Source organism: Mustela erminea, chromosome 1, assembly GCF_009829155.1.
Source record: "Mustela erminea isolate mMusErm1 chromosome 1, mMusErm1.Pri, whole genome shotgun sequence".
NCBI classification, from domain to species: Eukaryota; Metazoa; Chordata; class Mammalia; order Carnivora; family Mustelidae; genus Mustela; species Mustela erminea.
Window position 1 is genome coordinate 127,699,949 of NC_045614.1, and position 17,751 is coordinate 127,717,699.

Consider the following 17,751-nt stretch of genomic DNA (forward strand, 5'->3'; position numbering starts at 1 on the left):
GTATCTGCTATTTTCCCAGTTTAAAAAGCAATCTGACTGAATCAACAGAGAACCTGCAGAACAACAACAACAAAAACAACTTTAGAAGAGCCAAAAAATTTCATTTAGTGAACATTTCATAGCTGCAAAGAGGAGGTAGTCTTAGCCTTCGTAACGTGTTAGCTCTTCTAGAACTTCAGAAGAAAGATCATTCCCAAGCAAAAGGAATCCATGAGATTGGCAAGAGAAGGGGTAACTAAAATTTAGACAGAGGGCAGAAAGTAACTGTAAATATCATATTTTAAATGATGGAATATTTCAGGGCATTTGCTTGAACTCTTTGATGATGCTTTGACTCGATGGATGAGTGGAGTCTGGGGGGTTTTATCATCACCAGTGACACCATTACCCCGGCATGTCCTATCAGATAAACACTTTTCTAAGTGATGGTCTTTAAGTCTCCTTTGACACCACTACTCTAGAATTCTACAATCCTGAATGTTGTTTCCTAAGACATAATTGTCTGGAGGAAAATAAACATGCACCAGAAGGTGTCAAATTGAAAGCTTACAGCTACAAAATAATTTTGTGGTGATCATTTCTAACATCATTGGCTAAGGAGTAGGGACAGACTCTTTGCCCCCTTTTTCCTTAGGTAGACACTTGGGGTTGTCTGGTCAGGATTTTTGGCTATCCTTGGTTCAGTCTGACTCCCTCTGTTTGTTGAGCTGTAAAATTGAGTAGCCTGCAGCCCTGACTTTACTAAATTTCACTGTTCTGTAACTACATGAACAGCCGCAGATATAAAAGTTCAGTGTCTCAATTAACCTTGGAAAGGGTACCAGTGTAAGAAATGCAGATAAGAAAAAAGAGAGAGAGAAAAATGCAATCAATCAGCCAAGGTGAAGGGTCACCATAAAATATCTAAATGAGGGTCATTTGGACATAAAACACTCTTCCTCCTGCCAAATGTCATAAGTAGTGCTGCTCACAAAATTCTAGATGATATTTTTGCCTTTTTTAAAATATTAAACCTTCCTTTGTCCTTTGATTAAGGAGCATGGATATAGGGAACCAAAACTCGTTTTAAAAACTCAGTTTTATTTCATCTAAAACATTGTCCTTTACGTTTTTTTGCTTTTTTTTTTTTTTTTTTTAAATTTCAAGATTTTTTAAAAGTCTTCTCGGGTACCACTAGAGCCTTTAAACATCCCGGTCTCAGGATTCCCTGTTCTCAACTAGCAAGGAGCAAAACCACATCATATAACTAGAAAATTAGTTCCTCAGTCTGACTATCATTTTATGATCCATTTCGAATTCTTCATCTATTATCATTAGTGTGGGGTTATTTCTAACTTGTCTAATCTGTAACACTCTCATTCTGGAACTCACCTGAAACCCCATCCTCTCTACACCATAAGCCTTTCTTAAAATGCCCTCTCTCCTCAACTTTTGCATCACCTGTTTTCCAAATTTCTTGATTTTTTTTTTTTAATCTTATTCGGTGAGATTTTGCTTGCTTATTTTTCCCTTTTGATTTTCCTCATGTCTATTCTTTCCTACACAGGTCAATATGCCAGATATTTCAATGTAACAGAGAAATTCACCTGTACATAAAAATTGAGCCCTAATAAAAAACAGAACATCAATTGTAACCAAGCAAAACAATTTGACATTTTAGCTCTAATTTCAGAAAAGCATCAAAAGTAAACCATAAAAGAACTTGAGTTTCTGTATTTGTTCTTCATATATAACCACTGAATAAAGCTCCAAAGGTTAGAAATTAAAAAAAAAAGTATTTTCTAGGGGTGCCTGGGTGGCTCAGTGAGTTAAGTGGCCAACTCTTGATTTTGACTCAGGTCATGTTCTCAGGGTTATGGGATCAGGCACTGCACTTGGGGGCCCCAGGGGTGGGGGTGAGGGAGTCTGCTTGAGATTCTCTCCCTCTCCTTCTGCCCCTCCCCCTGCTTATATGCTCTTTCTAAAATAAATAAATAAATAATCTTTAAAAAATATTTTCTAATAATTGCCAATTATTAAATGTAGTGAGCTTATTGCTGGTCAGATGCTCACATTTTAGAAAGTTGCCTTTCAAATTATATTAACACATCTCTAAGTTTTAGCCCTAATAAAATTTGCATTTGGGTAAGGCTGAACATTTTCAGATTGGATGACTGATTTTCACATTTATTTGTATATTCAAATATATTTTAAAAAGCTAATCTTGAAATAAGCTAAAAATTATTTAATTTTCTTTATGCATGAATGTTTTTACAAAGCATCCATGGCTTTAATCTGTTCTCAGGCAAATAAACAAAGTATGCATATGTATACTCTGAACAAATCATTGCCTTTACTCTAATGAATATTTGGACTTAAGGAATGTGTATTATTTATTGTTAGAAGTGAAATAAACTTGAGCCATAAACAACATAACATCATGTTGACTTGCTGAAATATCATAAATATGCACTACTTCACATTTTGACCCTGGCAGATATTATTTTTTTTTTTTTTTTTTTTTTTTTTAGCTATAAATAAAAGCTTTACTGAATTGTACTTTTCAAAGAATAAGGAAAGACCAGGTTGTAAGTTGCAGAGGTTTAGCAAAATTCCAGTTTCTCTTATTCAATAGTCAAAATAGGAAGATAGGTAAGAAGGAAGAAAGGGAGGGAAGGAGGGAGGAAAGAAGAAAGCCCTTTATATTTTTCAGAGATAAAAACATTAGCAAGATAGAAAAATATAAACCTATTTTTCATTACATAAAAATTGGCAAGGGAAGCAACTGGTTTCCTTAAGCTAACCACCATAGACTGGGAAAAATGCAGAAAACAATGTTGGATCAAGAAATACATATAACGACATTGTTTTGGTTAAATAATTTATGAAGCCAGAATACTTCAAGATCACTTTAAGTTCACTCTGTCACATTATAGTGCAAAAAAAAAAAAAAAAAAAAAAAGCTTCCAAATACTTAGACCTCAGAAATTCACCTCTTCTTTTATGATACTTCAATTTGTCTCTAATCATATTGAGTAGTTTGAAATGGTCAAAGATTTTTAAATAATCATATTAAGATTTTTAAGAATGGTGACTTAAAGTATCAAAAAAGAAAACAAGCTAATATGGTATCAGAATTCCTGAATAATGGCAAATCACTTTAGGGCTTATAGGTCCTCTCTGAACCAAAACACATGGTAATACAATCTATCCCTATTTTTAGCAGATATTCTTTTTTCTCAGAAGCTCTAGATTAAACATTTCATATGGAACAATGTTAGGGTGGAGTTTATTCTTAGTTTCCCATATGATAAAAGTTCTAATAATATGTTGGAAAAGTTATACACTAAGAATGGGTTTGAATTTGGATTTCCAAAGAATAGTATCTTTTAGAGTTTTCTTTTAGAATGTAGCTACTTGCCATATCAAAGTTGAACATGCACCCAAATCATCACCAAGTTAAAAATCAATGCAGATTGTTTAGTTTCTGCTTGAGGTAGAGTAGGGTATGTGTGTTGTTTGAATTACAAATTACATTACATGTTTGGTAGGCCTTGCAATATTTTCATGACATAAACTATTAAATCCATATATTTTGTTAGCGTGTTTCAAATCTCCTTTAACTTCAAAGTAACTGTCTAAAGGTAATGATGTCTTCTGTCAAGTAATCTTTCTTTTGCATTTGTCCAGTAGCCAGAGATACCATTCCATTTACTTCTTGCAATTTTCATATTACAGTTGTAAGTATGTATTAGAGAGGAAAGGGCTAAATGAATCCTGGGCAAATTCTGAAGATGACATTTATCATACATTATCTATGCCTGCTTTCCCATCTGAATTAAGCTGGTATCTACGGTTGCAGGAAAAATCCCCCCACCTCCCTGCCCAAGTACATGTTCACAATGATGGGAACAACCATGATTGTTCTTTTCACAGCTATTGACAATTTCCAATACAAACCCTTTCCAAAACAAACAAAAGAGAGTTATTAGCATAACAACAGAGAAACCTGAATATCTGTCAATAATGGGTACATTCTCTGTTAAGAGGATGACAAACTTCATTGGAAATTTATCAACACTCTACACATATAAAAATAAAAGTCTAAGAACTATTAGTCATTGTAAATGAGTATACCACATTGAAATACTAATAAACCTGTAAATAATGTTAAATTGATGAAGTGATTCAGAAAAGTAATGAGTCCACCAGTGGTTATTACACTCTTGCTGAAAGACAGTTACCTCGGGAATTCATAGTATTTCTAGGATATTAAAAAATATGCATATTGAATCAATGATCAGAACGCAAATAGGTTGTATGCCAATTGACACATCTGTTCTCCAGCTAATGGTATGTTATTATCTGTCCTTTTTAGAGGCTATAAGTACATGAAAATACTGTTAAAAATAGCTTTAGAACAAAAGCGGGAACACAAAAGCAATGAATGAGCTGATCATATGTAACTAGTATCATGCTGATGTGCTAATCAGCTTTGATGCTCATGAGCATCGCTTACTATATAAACATATGATTACTTTGAAAAACAATTTGCTGATCCCAGTACATGCTACTAATTGGAAGCATTTGGGGGGACTTAGGTCTCATCATATGGATACCAACTATCCTGGGCACACAGGCACTATAATCCATCATATTCTTATGAGGAAATGAGAAATAAAGAATGATTCAAATCAATGTTAAAATACGGAATTGGTGGGTTGCCTTGGTGGCCCAGTTGGTTGAGCATCCAACTCTTGATTTCAGCTCAGGTCATGATCTCAGGGTTGTGAGATCCTGTGCCGGCATCAGGCTCTGCGCTCTCAGTACAGAGTCTGCTTGTCCCTTTCCCTCTGCTCTTCCCCCTGCTCTCTTAATAAATAAATAAATAAATAAATAAATAAATAAATAAATAAAATCTTTTAAAAATATGGAATTTGGGTACTCTGCTATTTTCACCATTGACCACTATTGTTCTTCATTTGTGTTGCTTGGACAAACCTCTTCTTAATGAGAGTGTCCACATTGGTTCTTTCCTTACATTCTTAACACCTGAAGAAGAGAGACAGGAAAGAACAGGGTGAGGGCGCTTGTGACTGTGGCACTCCTTGAAGGTCTATACTACCATTCAAACTACCTAGATATCTGCCATAGTTCCTGTACAGTAATAGCACAGACCCTCCCTGATCCCCAGCCTCTACTCTACAGTACGCAGCTGTCTTATGTGCTCCCAGAGCATGCAGGGCCCATCCCTGTCATTGTGCTCCTCCTCCTGTGCTATCATCATCTTGCATTACTGAACTCATAACAGATGTTCTAAAATGGGTTTTAAGTGATTGAATAAACAAAAGAAGGATTATGTTAATCAAGTTATTATTGAAAATAAGAACTCCTTTCGGTTTAGAAACAGTTACTTTAGCACAGAGGAAAATTAGAAACCTAAAGGAAAGATTGAAATAATGAAGAGAACTGATATTTTTACAATACGTTAACATATACTCTTTAGGGAGACATTTTAAATTTTGGGTCATATTCTTGTTATTTCCTGCGGACAATGTAGTTCTAGGACTGCTGGTGGTAATTTAATTTAAATATAAATTACACTGTTGTAAGCTTATTAAAAAATGCATGGGACTAAAAAGTGCATACTTACATCTATAATTGCCCATTAGAAGTAAGCTGAGATTTTGTGTTCTTGATACAGGTGTAAATAATTCTTCAACCAACTTACTTTAAATATATATATATACTTAAAAAAAACTTTAAAAAATAATCCTTTTAGTTTCTCGCAGTAGTAATCGTTACTACTCAACATATTAAATATACGTTAAATATGTATAGAATTTAAGTTCAACTATACACTGCTTGATAATTTGGGGGTAGGGCTTAACCATGCTGGATCTGTAATCTTCCCATTTCTTTTTTTTTTTTTTACAGAATTAAGGAGATTTATTTATTATTTTCATTTTTTAAAAAATTTTTAATTTTTTATAAATCTTCCCATTTCTAATCACAAAATAGTAACAGTTCATTTATAGCACTCCACGGAGATTTAATGTTTATGTTATACAGGGTTTGAGAGCCTCTGAGGAGAAATTATATAAGTCCAAAATATTGTTTTCCTAGGGAAAAGGTAGGACAATCTTTTCCTAGAATGTACTTTTATCTGAAGGACACATAATTCATTCGTAAACATCACCATGTTCTGAAAACACTTACTCCACCTACAGGTTTTGAAGCAACTTAAAACACCAGTTTTTACCACGAAAGTTTTCTATGTCAGTTAGTAAATATTGAGGTCTGGTGAGAGCTACATAAAGAACTTAGCCAAATAGTCACATAAGGGACATAAATGTAAAAATATACTTCTACCAAATGTATTCAACTCTGGGGCAAATTGCTTTCCCAAGTAAATTCTGCAGAAAGCCTGTACCTCATAAGTCATTAGCAATAATGGCCCCCTCTTTCATGATAACGGAAAATGCACAGTCAGATTGCAAGAGATTTTATTTTATACACTTGTAAGGTATACTCATCTCTTAAACCCCTGGCTGCATTGAAAAGTCAAAATATTAATAAGAAAGAAAAACCCATCCACATTTCTGCTTGAAAGGACTCCTCAGGGCACTGGGAGAAAAGATTCACTTAGAAGTTGTATCCTAATTAGTAGTTAATTCTTCTCCCCTGTCTTATTTAGTTTGCTCTTTAAAAGACAAATATCAGCATAGCAAAACTGCCTTGTCTTTAAGCAACAGAAATAAACCATCAGGCCTCAAAGCTACATTAACAATCCAAGCATTAAAGAAACATAGTATTTTGTGCAGCGGAAGAGCATGGAGAATTTAGTGACCTTAAGAATGTCTCTTCATGAGAAATCTTAAAGAAGAACACACAATTATTTATTCTATCACTATCATTATTCTTCATCCTTGATTAAATTGATAAGTAGATATACGACATAGACAAACACATGAGAAAGTTGAAAGGACAGTGTGTTTGGAGCCTAAAGACCCCGGTTCAAGTCTCAGAGCTGGCACTTACTAATTTTGTGTCATTGAGTTTTTGTCTTTGACATTGAATTTATAGTTCCCTAAGGTGTGAACTGGGAAGAGCATCTTTGGAACTGAAACTGGAAACCAGCAATTCTGTTTGGGGCCTGCCAAGTTTGTAATGTCTATCAGTCAAGCAAGTGGAGATGTTGAGTACATATTTTGATATATTCACATGTAGTTAAAGGAACAAGAGAAATGAAATATAAGTTGGACATTGAGACAGGGGGCAGGGATAGAGAGGAAAACCAGGAAAGTGTGAAAACATGAATGAGAAGGAAAGTGTTTCAAGAAAAACAGGGGTTAATCCAGTGTGTTGAATGCTGCTGAGAGGTTCCCTAAGATAAAAACCAGAGATGTTGATAAGCTGTCTGGCAAGAGGGAAGTTACCTGTGATTATGGTTGGGTAGAGATGGAGATCTGATTTTCAGGGACAATGAGAGAGTGCAAGAAGAGGAGGGAACAATGGGTAAGTGATGAAAAATTTTGATGTGTAGGGGATCAGATTGAAACTGCAGTAAGGAGTAGGCTCATAGGAGGGTACCTTAAAGATAGGAGATACGGGACCAAGTTGACATGCTGATGAGAATGAGCCGTTAAATAACTGCAATCAATAGCAAAGATATTGAGACAACAAGAGAGAATGGAATCTGAAGTATAGTAGAGAAGATGGCCTTTGGTAGTCCTAGGACCATGTCCTTTATATTAACAGTGGTGAAATCTTTTTCATGAGATTCTATGGGGGTATTTTCAGTCAATTGTTAACTTGACTGTTATTTGAGTCCTCTTCCTTGATGATGTATGAAACAAGGTGAGAACAAAGGCAAAAGGGAGGAGGTGTAAAAATTTGGAAAAGAAAGAGAAGGTGTAAGCATTCATTTTGTTGAGAATGTAAATAGACCTATTCTGATAGTATAGATTGGTCCAGTCATGCTGCATAATCATTTCAAATTTATGGTCCTAAATTTAAAGTAAAACTGGTTAACATGGTTGTGTTTGAACACAACAATTTGCCTCTAAGGTATAAACATGAAGTAGAGAAAGAAGGTAAGAAGTCACTAAGAGAAAGGTAGGGTCTAAAGATGAAATAAAATGTATTGTTGACATACCATGATTACATGAGAAGCAGAAGTGGAGAAATCGGCCAAAGAAATAAGAAAAAAAAATTCTGTCATTTGAAAACAGAGGGAAGAAGAAGCATTTGGGAAATACTGAAGTTGAGAACATAGAATTGGAGGGAATTTGTATCAGATAGTTTTAAACTTAGTGAACTGTGGAGTGTATTATTTATCTAAAGTTTAAGCAGTGGACCAAAGGAAAAGACATAAAAACAAAATAGCTGCAATAGTTATTAATAGCAGCTAATAATTCAGCATGGTAAAATTTTAATATATTTATATATATTATTATATATTTAATATATTTATATTATTATATATTTAATATATTTATATTTAATATATTTATAAAATTTAATATATATAGCTCTTTTTATAAGAGATATATTAAATTGCATAACTGAGGCTAGGTGAGGAAAGACTAAGGTTAGATGACAAGGATCATTTTGTTTTGAGAAAAAAGAAGGAGAAGGGTAGAGGGATGAGCCAGTGAAAGAGAACGCAGTGAGAATGGGCATAAGAATGCAGTGAGAAGAGGTGCGCTGGAAATGAACAGAAACAGGAAAGTGAGAAGGGCTGACGGGAAACGTACGCATTAGAGTATCCAATGTGTCAGGTGTGGTACTTCTAGACTCCTTGAGTTTTACATTGGAGCTATTAGTGTTCAATAAATATTGCATAACAGAGATGATGAAGGTAGGCAGACTCTTCACAAAGGATAGCTGTGGGTCCAGAAGAGCCCCAAGTCACAAGACCTGAGACAGTCCTTGCTATCTACATTGTGGTTTATTATGCCGAATGTTTTCTATCAATTCTGGGCCCTTGTTTCCTCAAACTGCAATGAGGGTGTGAGACTTCTAAGATCCCACTCCCCCCCCCCCACCAACAAGCTTGCTGGATCTGTTTATTCTTTTTTTTTTTTTTAATTTAATTTTATTTTTTCGGTGTTCCAAGATTCATTGTTTATGCACCACACCCAGTGCTCCATGCAATACGTGCCCTCCTTACTACCCACCACCACTCACCCATAGCCCCCATACCCCTCCCCTCCAAAACCCTCAGTTTGTTTCTCAGAGTCCACAGTCTCTCATGGAAATCTCTCTGATTTCCCCCAACTCCCTTCTCCTAACACCTTCTCTGAATGTCCTCCGTGTTATTTCTTATGCTCCACAAGTAAGTGAGACCATATGATAATTGATTCTCTAAGATCCCACTCTTACCCACCCCCATGGAAAACATTTTCAGGAGCTTCTGCTTTGATAACTTATCCAATGTGGTTCTTTTTTTTTTATTATTATTCTTGTTTAATAGTTATAAAATGCTACACATTTTGTGGGCTTCTTTTGCTGCCATTTACTGGAACTCTGCTTTCCATCAGCTTCCAGCTCAAAGCCAGGGTGGAAGGCACAAATGAAAGAACCCATTGTGTTCCCACAGTGATGGCTGCAGGGAGCCAGCCCTTCAGTATGCTTATTCATATCTGTAGAAAAAAGATATACAGCAGCTATGTCTTTAGAACTCAAATTAAGATTTATCTGTAAATTATAAAAATTATCTGATTTTCTTTCTTTCAACCCTAGACATCAAGCATAACAGTAAAATACCACATAAGTACCATATTTGCAAGTAAACTAACTGCTAATGATATTGATTTAAATGTTGGTCTGATGCTCTCAAACGCTTCTATCTATGAGAACCTACTAATATTTATTAATTGGGAGAAAGAAAAGGAAATAACTAAAAAATATACTCTATCTTTCCCCTAATAATACAGGTAGAAGTCATTGTAATTTGCCTTTGGAAATATACATCACATTCTCCTTTCCTCTTAAATATTTATTTATTTATTTATTTATTTGAGAGAAAAGGCACATACACACATAAATGGAGGGAGGGGTAAAGGGAGAGAATCTTTAAGTAGACTCTCCGTGAGCACAGAGCCCCACGTGGAGCTCCACCTCATGTCGCATGAGATCATCTGAGCTGAAACTAAGAGTTAGACACTGAATCAGTTGAGCCCCTCAGGTGCCCCAGTCATATATAACACATTCTTAACCAAAGATAGTATCTCCCTGATTTAAGGTAAACAGGACATGTGGACAAGGGAGAATTGGGGTCTTCATATGTAGCAATCCATGGCGTATGCTCTACCTGAATGCCATGGGGCAGTGCCATTTAAAAAAGAATGCCCTCTCTTTCTCCTGACACTGAGAGCCAGTTCCATTCAGTGCAACTTCTTTCTAAGATTTTTTTTTTCTTTATTTATTAACTTGACAGATCACAAGTAGGCAGAGAAGCAGGCAGAGAGGGAGAGAGAGAGAGGGAGAAGCAGGCTCCCTGCTGAGCAGAGAGCCCGATGCGGGGCTCTATCCCAGGACTCTGGGATCATGACCTGAGCTGAAGGCAGCAGCTTAACCCACTGAGCCACCCAGGCTCCCCTCAGTGCAACTTCTTTCTATAACTCAAGTAGTCTCTGCTCCCTCCCTTCATGTCGCTAGGTCTCAACATCATTTTTCCTGACTCATACTTCCTCCTGTACTATCCTGTGTGTTATCTCCACACATATCTATACATATATGTATATATTGGTCAATTTCCCACAAATATTTGGTAAGATCCTATTCTGTGCCAGAAAAGTTAAGCAAAAGCTATGCGAAAAGAGGACCAAAGCAGAAATGTTCTCTGTCACAAAAGTATATGAACACAATCAGCAGAAAATTGTATCTTAGTTTTGGTTTAAAGAAAAAAAAAACAACTAAACAGTAATTTTTTTTTTAAGATTTTATTTATTTATTTGACACAGAGAGAGAGAGAGAGAGAGGGAGGGGGAACACAAGCAGGGGGAGTGGGAGAAGCAGGATTCCTACAGAGCAGGGAGCCTGATGCTCCTGATGCTCCATTCCAGGACCCTGGATCATGACCTAGGCCAAAGGCAGACGCTTATCAACTGAGCTACCCAGGTGCCCCTAAACAGTAATTTTTGTATCTAATTCTTTTTCAGTTTCTCAAAGTGTTTATCCATCTCATAAGTCAGAAAATATTTTGGTATTTTCATAATTAATCCAAATAAACTCTTTCTCACTTCATGAAAATGTCATGATAAAAATGAAGGATTCTGTGATTTCTCCGAAGTTAATAAAACAAAGACTGTCCCACAGGAATGATTTCAGTTATTAGCTCTGGTTATGGAGTAATTTGTCACTTTCATCTTTGAATTGAAATATGTCTGTTTTGCTATTTCTAGGAAAAAGAAATATGTAACCTTGTATTTATAGTTTCTTTCTTTTTGGTTTTAATTATTTCTAACTTCTGAGAACACTCATTTGCACATACTTGCATTTCAAAGGTTATCCCCCACCTTCTGTAGGCTATAATAAAAAAAACTCCCTGTGTAGTTATGGAAGATTTTGAATATTAATTCTGGAATTCACTTCATAATGAGAAACAGAAAACAAAAGGCATTAATTCTGAAATTATACCAGACCATTTTTTTGGTAACTAGAAATTTCACTGAGTTTTCATAGTTTCATAAAAATACCTTTCAGAACAATCAAATAAGAATATAAATGTTCTTTTTAAAGCATAAATGAAAACATCTTTCTCCTAGCTGTTCTGACTATTCAAAACTGAATTACCACAAAATATCAAACAATTACACAATTAAGCCATCAGTTTCAACCTCCTACCTCCACAGGCCTTTTTGTCGTTAGACAACTGGTACCCTGGGCAACAGACACACCTGGTCACACCATTCTCATTCTGACAGATGTGGGCACATCCATTCCCACCTGTGCAGGGATCCATCTCTGAAAGCAATTAAACAGTGAAAGTTTATAATTCATTAACTTCAGAAAGATATACAAAGTGGAAGGGTGGAGAAGGTAAAGAGGACACTGGGACCATGGGGTTTCTCATATAAAGATGGTAAGGACTCTGGAAAGTCTTTTCTCACTTTCAGATGGAACTGATTCCACAAAAAATTTCCCATTTTGTGATTTCAACTCCAAAATCTAAACAAATACAAACATGGATTAGGGCCAAAAGAAGAATTACTTTAATTCACTCTTCTCAAAAGCATGGCTTCTGCCCTCTGATACCCAAAGTTCAACAGAATCAGCATGAACTCTATATATCATACCCTTTTTCATTTTCGCCTTCTCTCTCAACCCTCTCTACTCCTTTGGGCATCCTAAAAGGCAAAAACCTCCTCTGGGTTACTTTTGCTTTTGGATAAACAACCACAGTGTGAGGAAAAGTCAGGCTGAAGCAACATGGGAGAGTCTTAGCCGTAGCTATCATGGAGATGGAATACATGTCAGATTTTCCAGGCTGAAATGAACCTTCTGTAGAACCTATAGTGTAATGCTGAATAGAAGTGGCATGAACAGACATCCTTAGCTTCTTTCTGATCTTAGGGGGAAAGCCTTCAGGATTCACTATTAAGTATAATGTTAGCTGTATGTGTGTGTGTGTGTGTGTGTGTGTGTTTTAAAGATTTTATTTTTATTTATTTGACAGATCACAAGTAAGCAGAGAGGCAGGCGCAGAGAGAGGAGGAAGCAGGCTCCCTGCTGAGCAGAGAGCCTGATGTGGGGCTCCATCCCAGGACCCTGGGATCATGACCTGAGCCGAAGGCAGCGGCTTAACCCACTGAGCCACCCAGGCACTGCAGCTGTGTGTTTTTCACAGGTTCTCTTTATCAGCTTGAGGATGTAGTTTTCTATTTCTAGTTTGTTGAGTTCTTTTATCATAAAAAGATGCTGGATTTTGTCAAGTGTTTGTTGTTTTTTTTTCCCTACATCTATTGAGATAATCATGTAGTTTTTGTACTTAATTCTATTGATATGGTATATAGTATTAATTGACTTTCAGATGTTGAGCTAACCTTGTTTTCCTGAGATAAATCTTACTGGATCATGGTATATAATCCTTCTATATGTTGTTGGATTTGGTTTCCTAACATTTTGTTTAGGATTTTTACATCTACATTCATAAAACATGTTTGTCTGTGGTTTTCTTTCCTGTGATATGTTTGTCTGGTATTGGTATCAGGGTAATTCTGATTTCAGGGAATGAATTGGGAAGTGTTCTTTTCTCTTTTATATTTTTGAAGAGTTTGTAAAAAAAAATATGGAATAATTCTAAAATATTTGGTATAATTCACCATTGAAACTATCTGGGCCTGAGATTTTCTTTTTGGGGAGCTTCAAAATTATTAATTTTATCTCTTTATGATAAATCTAACTGGATTTTTACTTTTTTCAGAATCTAATTCCAGCAGTAATTGTCATTCTAGGAATTTTTTCATTTCATCTAAACTATGTGATTTGTTGTGATTCAGTTGTGCCTAGTATTACCTTCTCATTTCTCTTTTTAAAAAAAAAATATCCTAGGGTCAGCAGTGATGTTTACTCTTTCACTTTTGATCTTAGTCGTTTGAGTCTTCTCTCTTTTTTCCTTTGCCAATCTAGCCAAAAGTTTGTCAACTGTGTTGACCTTTTTTTAAAAACAACTTTTGGTTTTATTAATTTTCTTTCTTGTTTCTCTATCATCTACTTCATTAATTTATATACAAATCTTTACCTTCCTTCTTTTTTTACACTTCCATGTTCCCTTTCTCCTTATGTTACTTCTTACCAGTATGAGCTTTCTAAGAAACTCTCATATTTGAGTAAAACACACTGCAGAATTAGCGTGTCCCCCAACTTCACACAAAATAAAATTTGATAGACATTTTTTGTTTTGTTTTCTTTATTGCATCTGTATGTTTTGTCACAAGTTAAGATACTATGTAGCTACATTAATAACAGAAATTTAATTTATTTAATTTATATTGCCCACTACCAACTCTCAGGGCAATGGAATAGATAACTTCTCAGAACTCTGGAAAATGAGGGGTCATTCCCACCAGATACAAAATTACAAAGTAGATTGCAGTGATGTTCGATATGTTCTTCTCATTAGCCACTGTCTCTGGGAACCTCTTTTCTAAATGTACTTTAATCATATATTGCCCTAGTGCCTTCTTGATGCCCGGGTCTCCAAATAAGGTTTACTCCTCCAGAAACTGACTAGATATAAACTCCCTATAGTAAGCCTTACTGCTATCAGAGGTCCCTTTTGTTTCAGGGACTGATTGTAACTGTAGTCTTAAGCCACTTGATTTAAGCATAGAAGAACTATAAAGCAAAACTTCTATAATGTAGAATTTGGTAAAACTTACAATTTTTATTCTCAACTGCAGGACACAGAAGGACATTTAAAAGTAGCATGTGGGACACAGTAATATTTCCAGTCAAATTTATGATGTTTTTTGTGTAGAGTACCCTTTTATAGTAGCACTTAAATGGGACCTATTCAAATTCGGCTCATGATCATGAAAGAGTAACCATGATTGGGTTTACCTTCTACCATAAACAACTAAAAAACTAGAGTAAAAATACATGAAACAACTGTAGGTATTGGACAATAAACAGCACAAGAATGGGAACCCTGAGTGAAGAGAAAAAAAAGTAAGCTAAATTATTGTTTTGGGTTTTGCTGGAGACCATTTCTGGGTTACAGCACAGAAAGAGAAACCAAAAGAGAGCTCAATGATCCTGCTAAATTAAAGAGACAAATCAGAGCTCATGATTATCAAGGAAATTAGAATCTGTGGAGTGTTAGAAGGGGCAGACAGAGGTGGGGAAGAGAGTGTTATATAGAGAGAAAAAACAAAAACAAAAATACAAAACACTCCAGAAATCTGTACACTGATCCTCTTGAATCTTTGACTAAATATTATTGCATATCTAGACAGGGTAAATCTCCATGAGGCCAAGCAAGAACAAAGAAGAATTAAGGAAGCTGTAAGCCAAACAATTTCCAAAGCATACAGAGGGCCAGGAATCAGTTCTTAGCAGCCAGAGTGGGGAGATATTGTTTAACATATTGTAGCTTCAGTAAAGATCCCCAAAGGACCATGACTCAATAGTAGAACCAATAGTAGAACTCAGAGTAAAGTTTATTCTAGATTTACCCTAACATTCAAAACAGCATTTGACAGATCAGACTGATCTGTGAGTAACTTAGCTTGGCATCCAGAAAGAAAGCGCAATACTTTTTAAAGGAGAACAAAAGCTAGCATTCAACAATGTAAAATGAATAATGTCCAAAATCCCATAAAAGGTTAATAAACATGTGAAAGTATAATCAAATATAACCCATATTCAGGAGAAAATTCATTTAATAAAAACAGAAATAATAGAGAGGATGATATCAGCAGATAAGGACATTAAAATAGCACTATAAATAAATTTAATATGCCTCATGGTTTAAAGAAAAATATGCATTTAATGAGAAGAACAATAGAAGGCATTAAAAAAAACTACCAAAGGGATCTTCTAGAGCAGAGGGATATAAAATCTGAAATAGAAAGTTCACTAACTGGTATTATCAGCAGATTACATAATTAGAAAATTATTGAACTAAAAACTTGGCAGTATAAATTATCCCAAATGAAGAGCAGACAGAAAAAAAAGGACTAAGCAATTTAAATAAAGAAGTCTGGTGACCAGTTGAGCAATATTAAGCAGAGGATAGCAGGATAGAGGATAGAGGATAATTCGAATTCTGGAAAGAGATTCTCTAGTCAAAGGATTAGGAAAATGACAGTTTAACAAGACAGAAAACTTTCAGAAAATGACTGGCATGCTATAGCCAGACACCACAGAAAAAAAATCCGCACCTATAACACCACTGACTGAAGGGAGAACCTAGACTTTCCCCCTCAACAGGCTGTAATTGGGTATTTCTTTTCCCCTTCCCACTGGGGTGACATCAGAGGAGGCAAATCAGAGAGTCAAGATTTCCACCACAATCTGATAATGAGGCCACCCTAGCATGATGTCTATGAAAGCCACGTGAAAAGAGTAAAAAGGCACACCTACACCTCCTGGCCAAGTGGTACCAGTAGAGAGCTAGAATTGGATCCTGCACAGAAGTAAGGAGGCATACACTTCCTACTTGTGAGTCATTAGAAGTCAGGTGGTGGTACACTTGGACTTCTACTCACAGTGAGCAGTAAAAGTGGTTTTCCTCCACCCTCTTTCCCCTTCCAGAGTAGTGTCAAAGGAAAGCATCTAAATATAAGGTTTATATAAGATCCAGAGTCTAGTAACATAATAAGCAGGATTTCCAAGCTTCAGTAGAAAATTACTCATTATACCAAGAACTAGGAAGATCTCAAAAAGATTGAAAAAAATGAATCAAGAAATGCCAACACCAAGATTTTAGAGATGTTAGAATTATCTAAGATTTTAAACAAGCCAACTAAAATTATTTTAATGAGCAATTACATACATGCTTGAAACAAATGAAATAATAGAGTCTCAGCAAAGAAATAGAAAATTTGAAGGATAACCTAATAGAAATTTGAGAACTGAAGAAGACAACAACTGAAAACCTCAATAGAGGGGCACCTGGGTGGCTCAGTGGGTTAAGCGTCTGCCTTCAGCTCAGGTCATGATCTTGGGGTCCTGGGATCAAACCCTGTGTAAGGCTGCCTGCTTAGCAGGGAGTCTGCTTCTCTGCCTCCTTCTGCTCCTACCCCCAACTCATGCTCTCTCTCTCAAATAAACAAATAAAATCTTAAAAAAAAAAAAAAAAAAAAGAGGGGCACCTGGGTGGCTCAGTGGGTTAAGCCTCTGCCTTCAGCTTAGGTCATGATCTCAGGGTCCTGGGATTGAGCCCCATATTGGGCTCTCTGCTTGGCAGGAGTCTGCTTCCCACTCACTCTGTCTGCCTCTCTGTCTACTTGTGATCTCTCTCTCTCTGTCAAATAAATAAATAAAATCTTTAAAAAAGAGAGAGAGAGAAAGAAAAATCTCAATAGATAGGCTAAATATTAGAATGGAGAGGACAGAGAAAAGAATCAGTGAATTGGAAGATAGAGCAATAGAAATTACCCAACTGAACAACAAACAATAGACTAGAAAAAAAAATTTTTTTAAGAGAGAAAAGAAAGAAACAAAAAGAATGGAGCCTTACAGACCTACAGAAATATAACAAGTGTAAAATATTGTGGCAGTGTTAATATCTTAGAGGCTAAAAAAAATAAGGTGGGGCTGAACATGTGTTCAAAGAGATAAAGCTGAAAATTTCCCAAATCTGGCAAAAGATGTAAATCTATAGATCAAAGGAACTAAGTAGAGCCCAATCAAATTAAACTCAAAGAAGTCCACACCAAGACACATTCTAGTCAAACTTCTGAAAAATAAAGGTAAAAGAAAAATCTTTAATACAGTGAGAGAGAAATAACACTTTATTTGTTAAGAAAAATGTAAAGTAATAGACATTTCATCTGAGATCAGGACGGCTAGGAGAAAGTGAAAACGTTTTTCATCTAATGAAAGAAAACAACCCAGAGTCTTATATGCAGCAAAATTACTCTTTAGAAATGAAGGGGAAACTGAGACATTCTCAGATAAAGAAAAATTAAGGGAATTTATTACTCTAAATTAACATCTAAAGGAAATTTTCTAAATAGAAATGATTAAAAAGAAACCAATTATAAAATATCAGGGAGAAAGAGAGCAAAAGTAAGAAAAAAATCCAATAAACTTTCC

At 35.6% G+C, this 17,751-nt stretch overlaps 1 protein-coding gene across 1 annotated transcript in view; it reads right to left on the reverse strand.

Annotated features, from left to right (window-relative positions):
* LOC116589932 (EGF-like and EMI domain-containing protein 1) overlaps nt 1-17,751 on the reverse strand; it is a 174,379-nt gene that overhangs the window by 1,207 nt on the left and 155,421 nt on the right. The window contains 2 exon segments of the mRNA XM_032341671.1: nt 9,504-9,626; nt 11,833-11,952. Of these exon segments, the coding sequence (XP_032197562.1) occupies nt 9,504-9,626; nt 11,833-11,952 (243 nt within the window).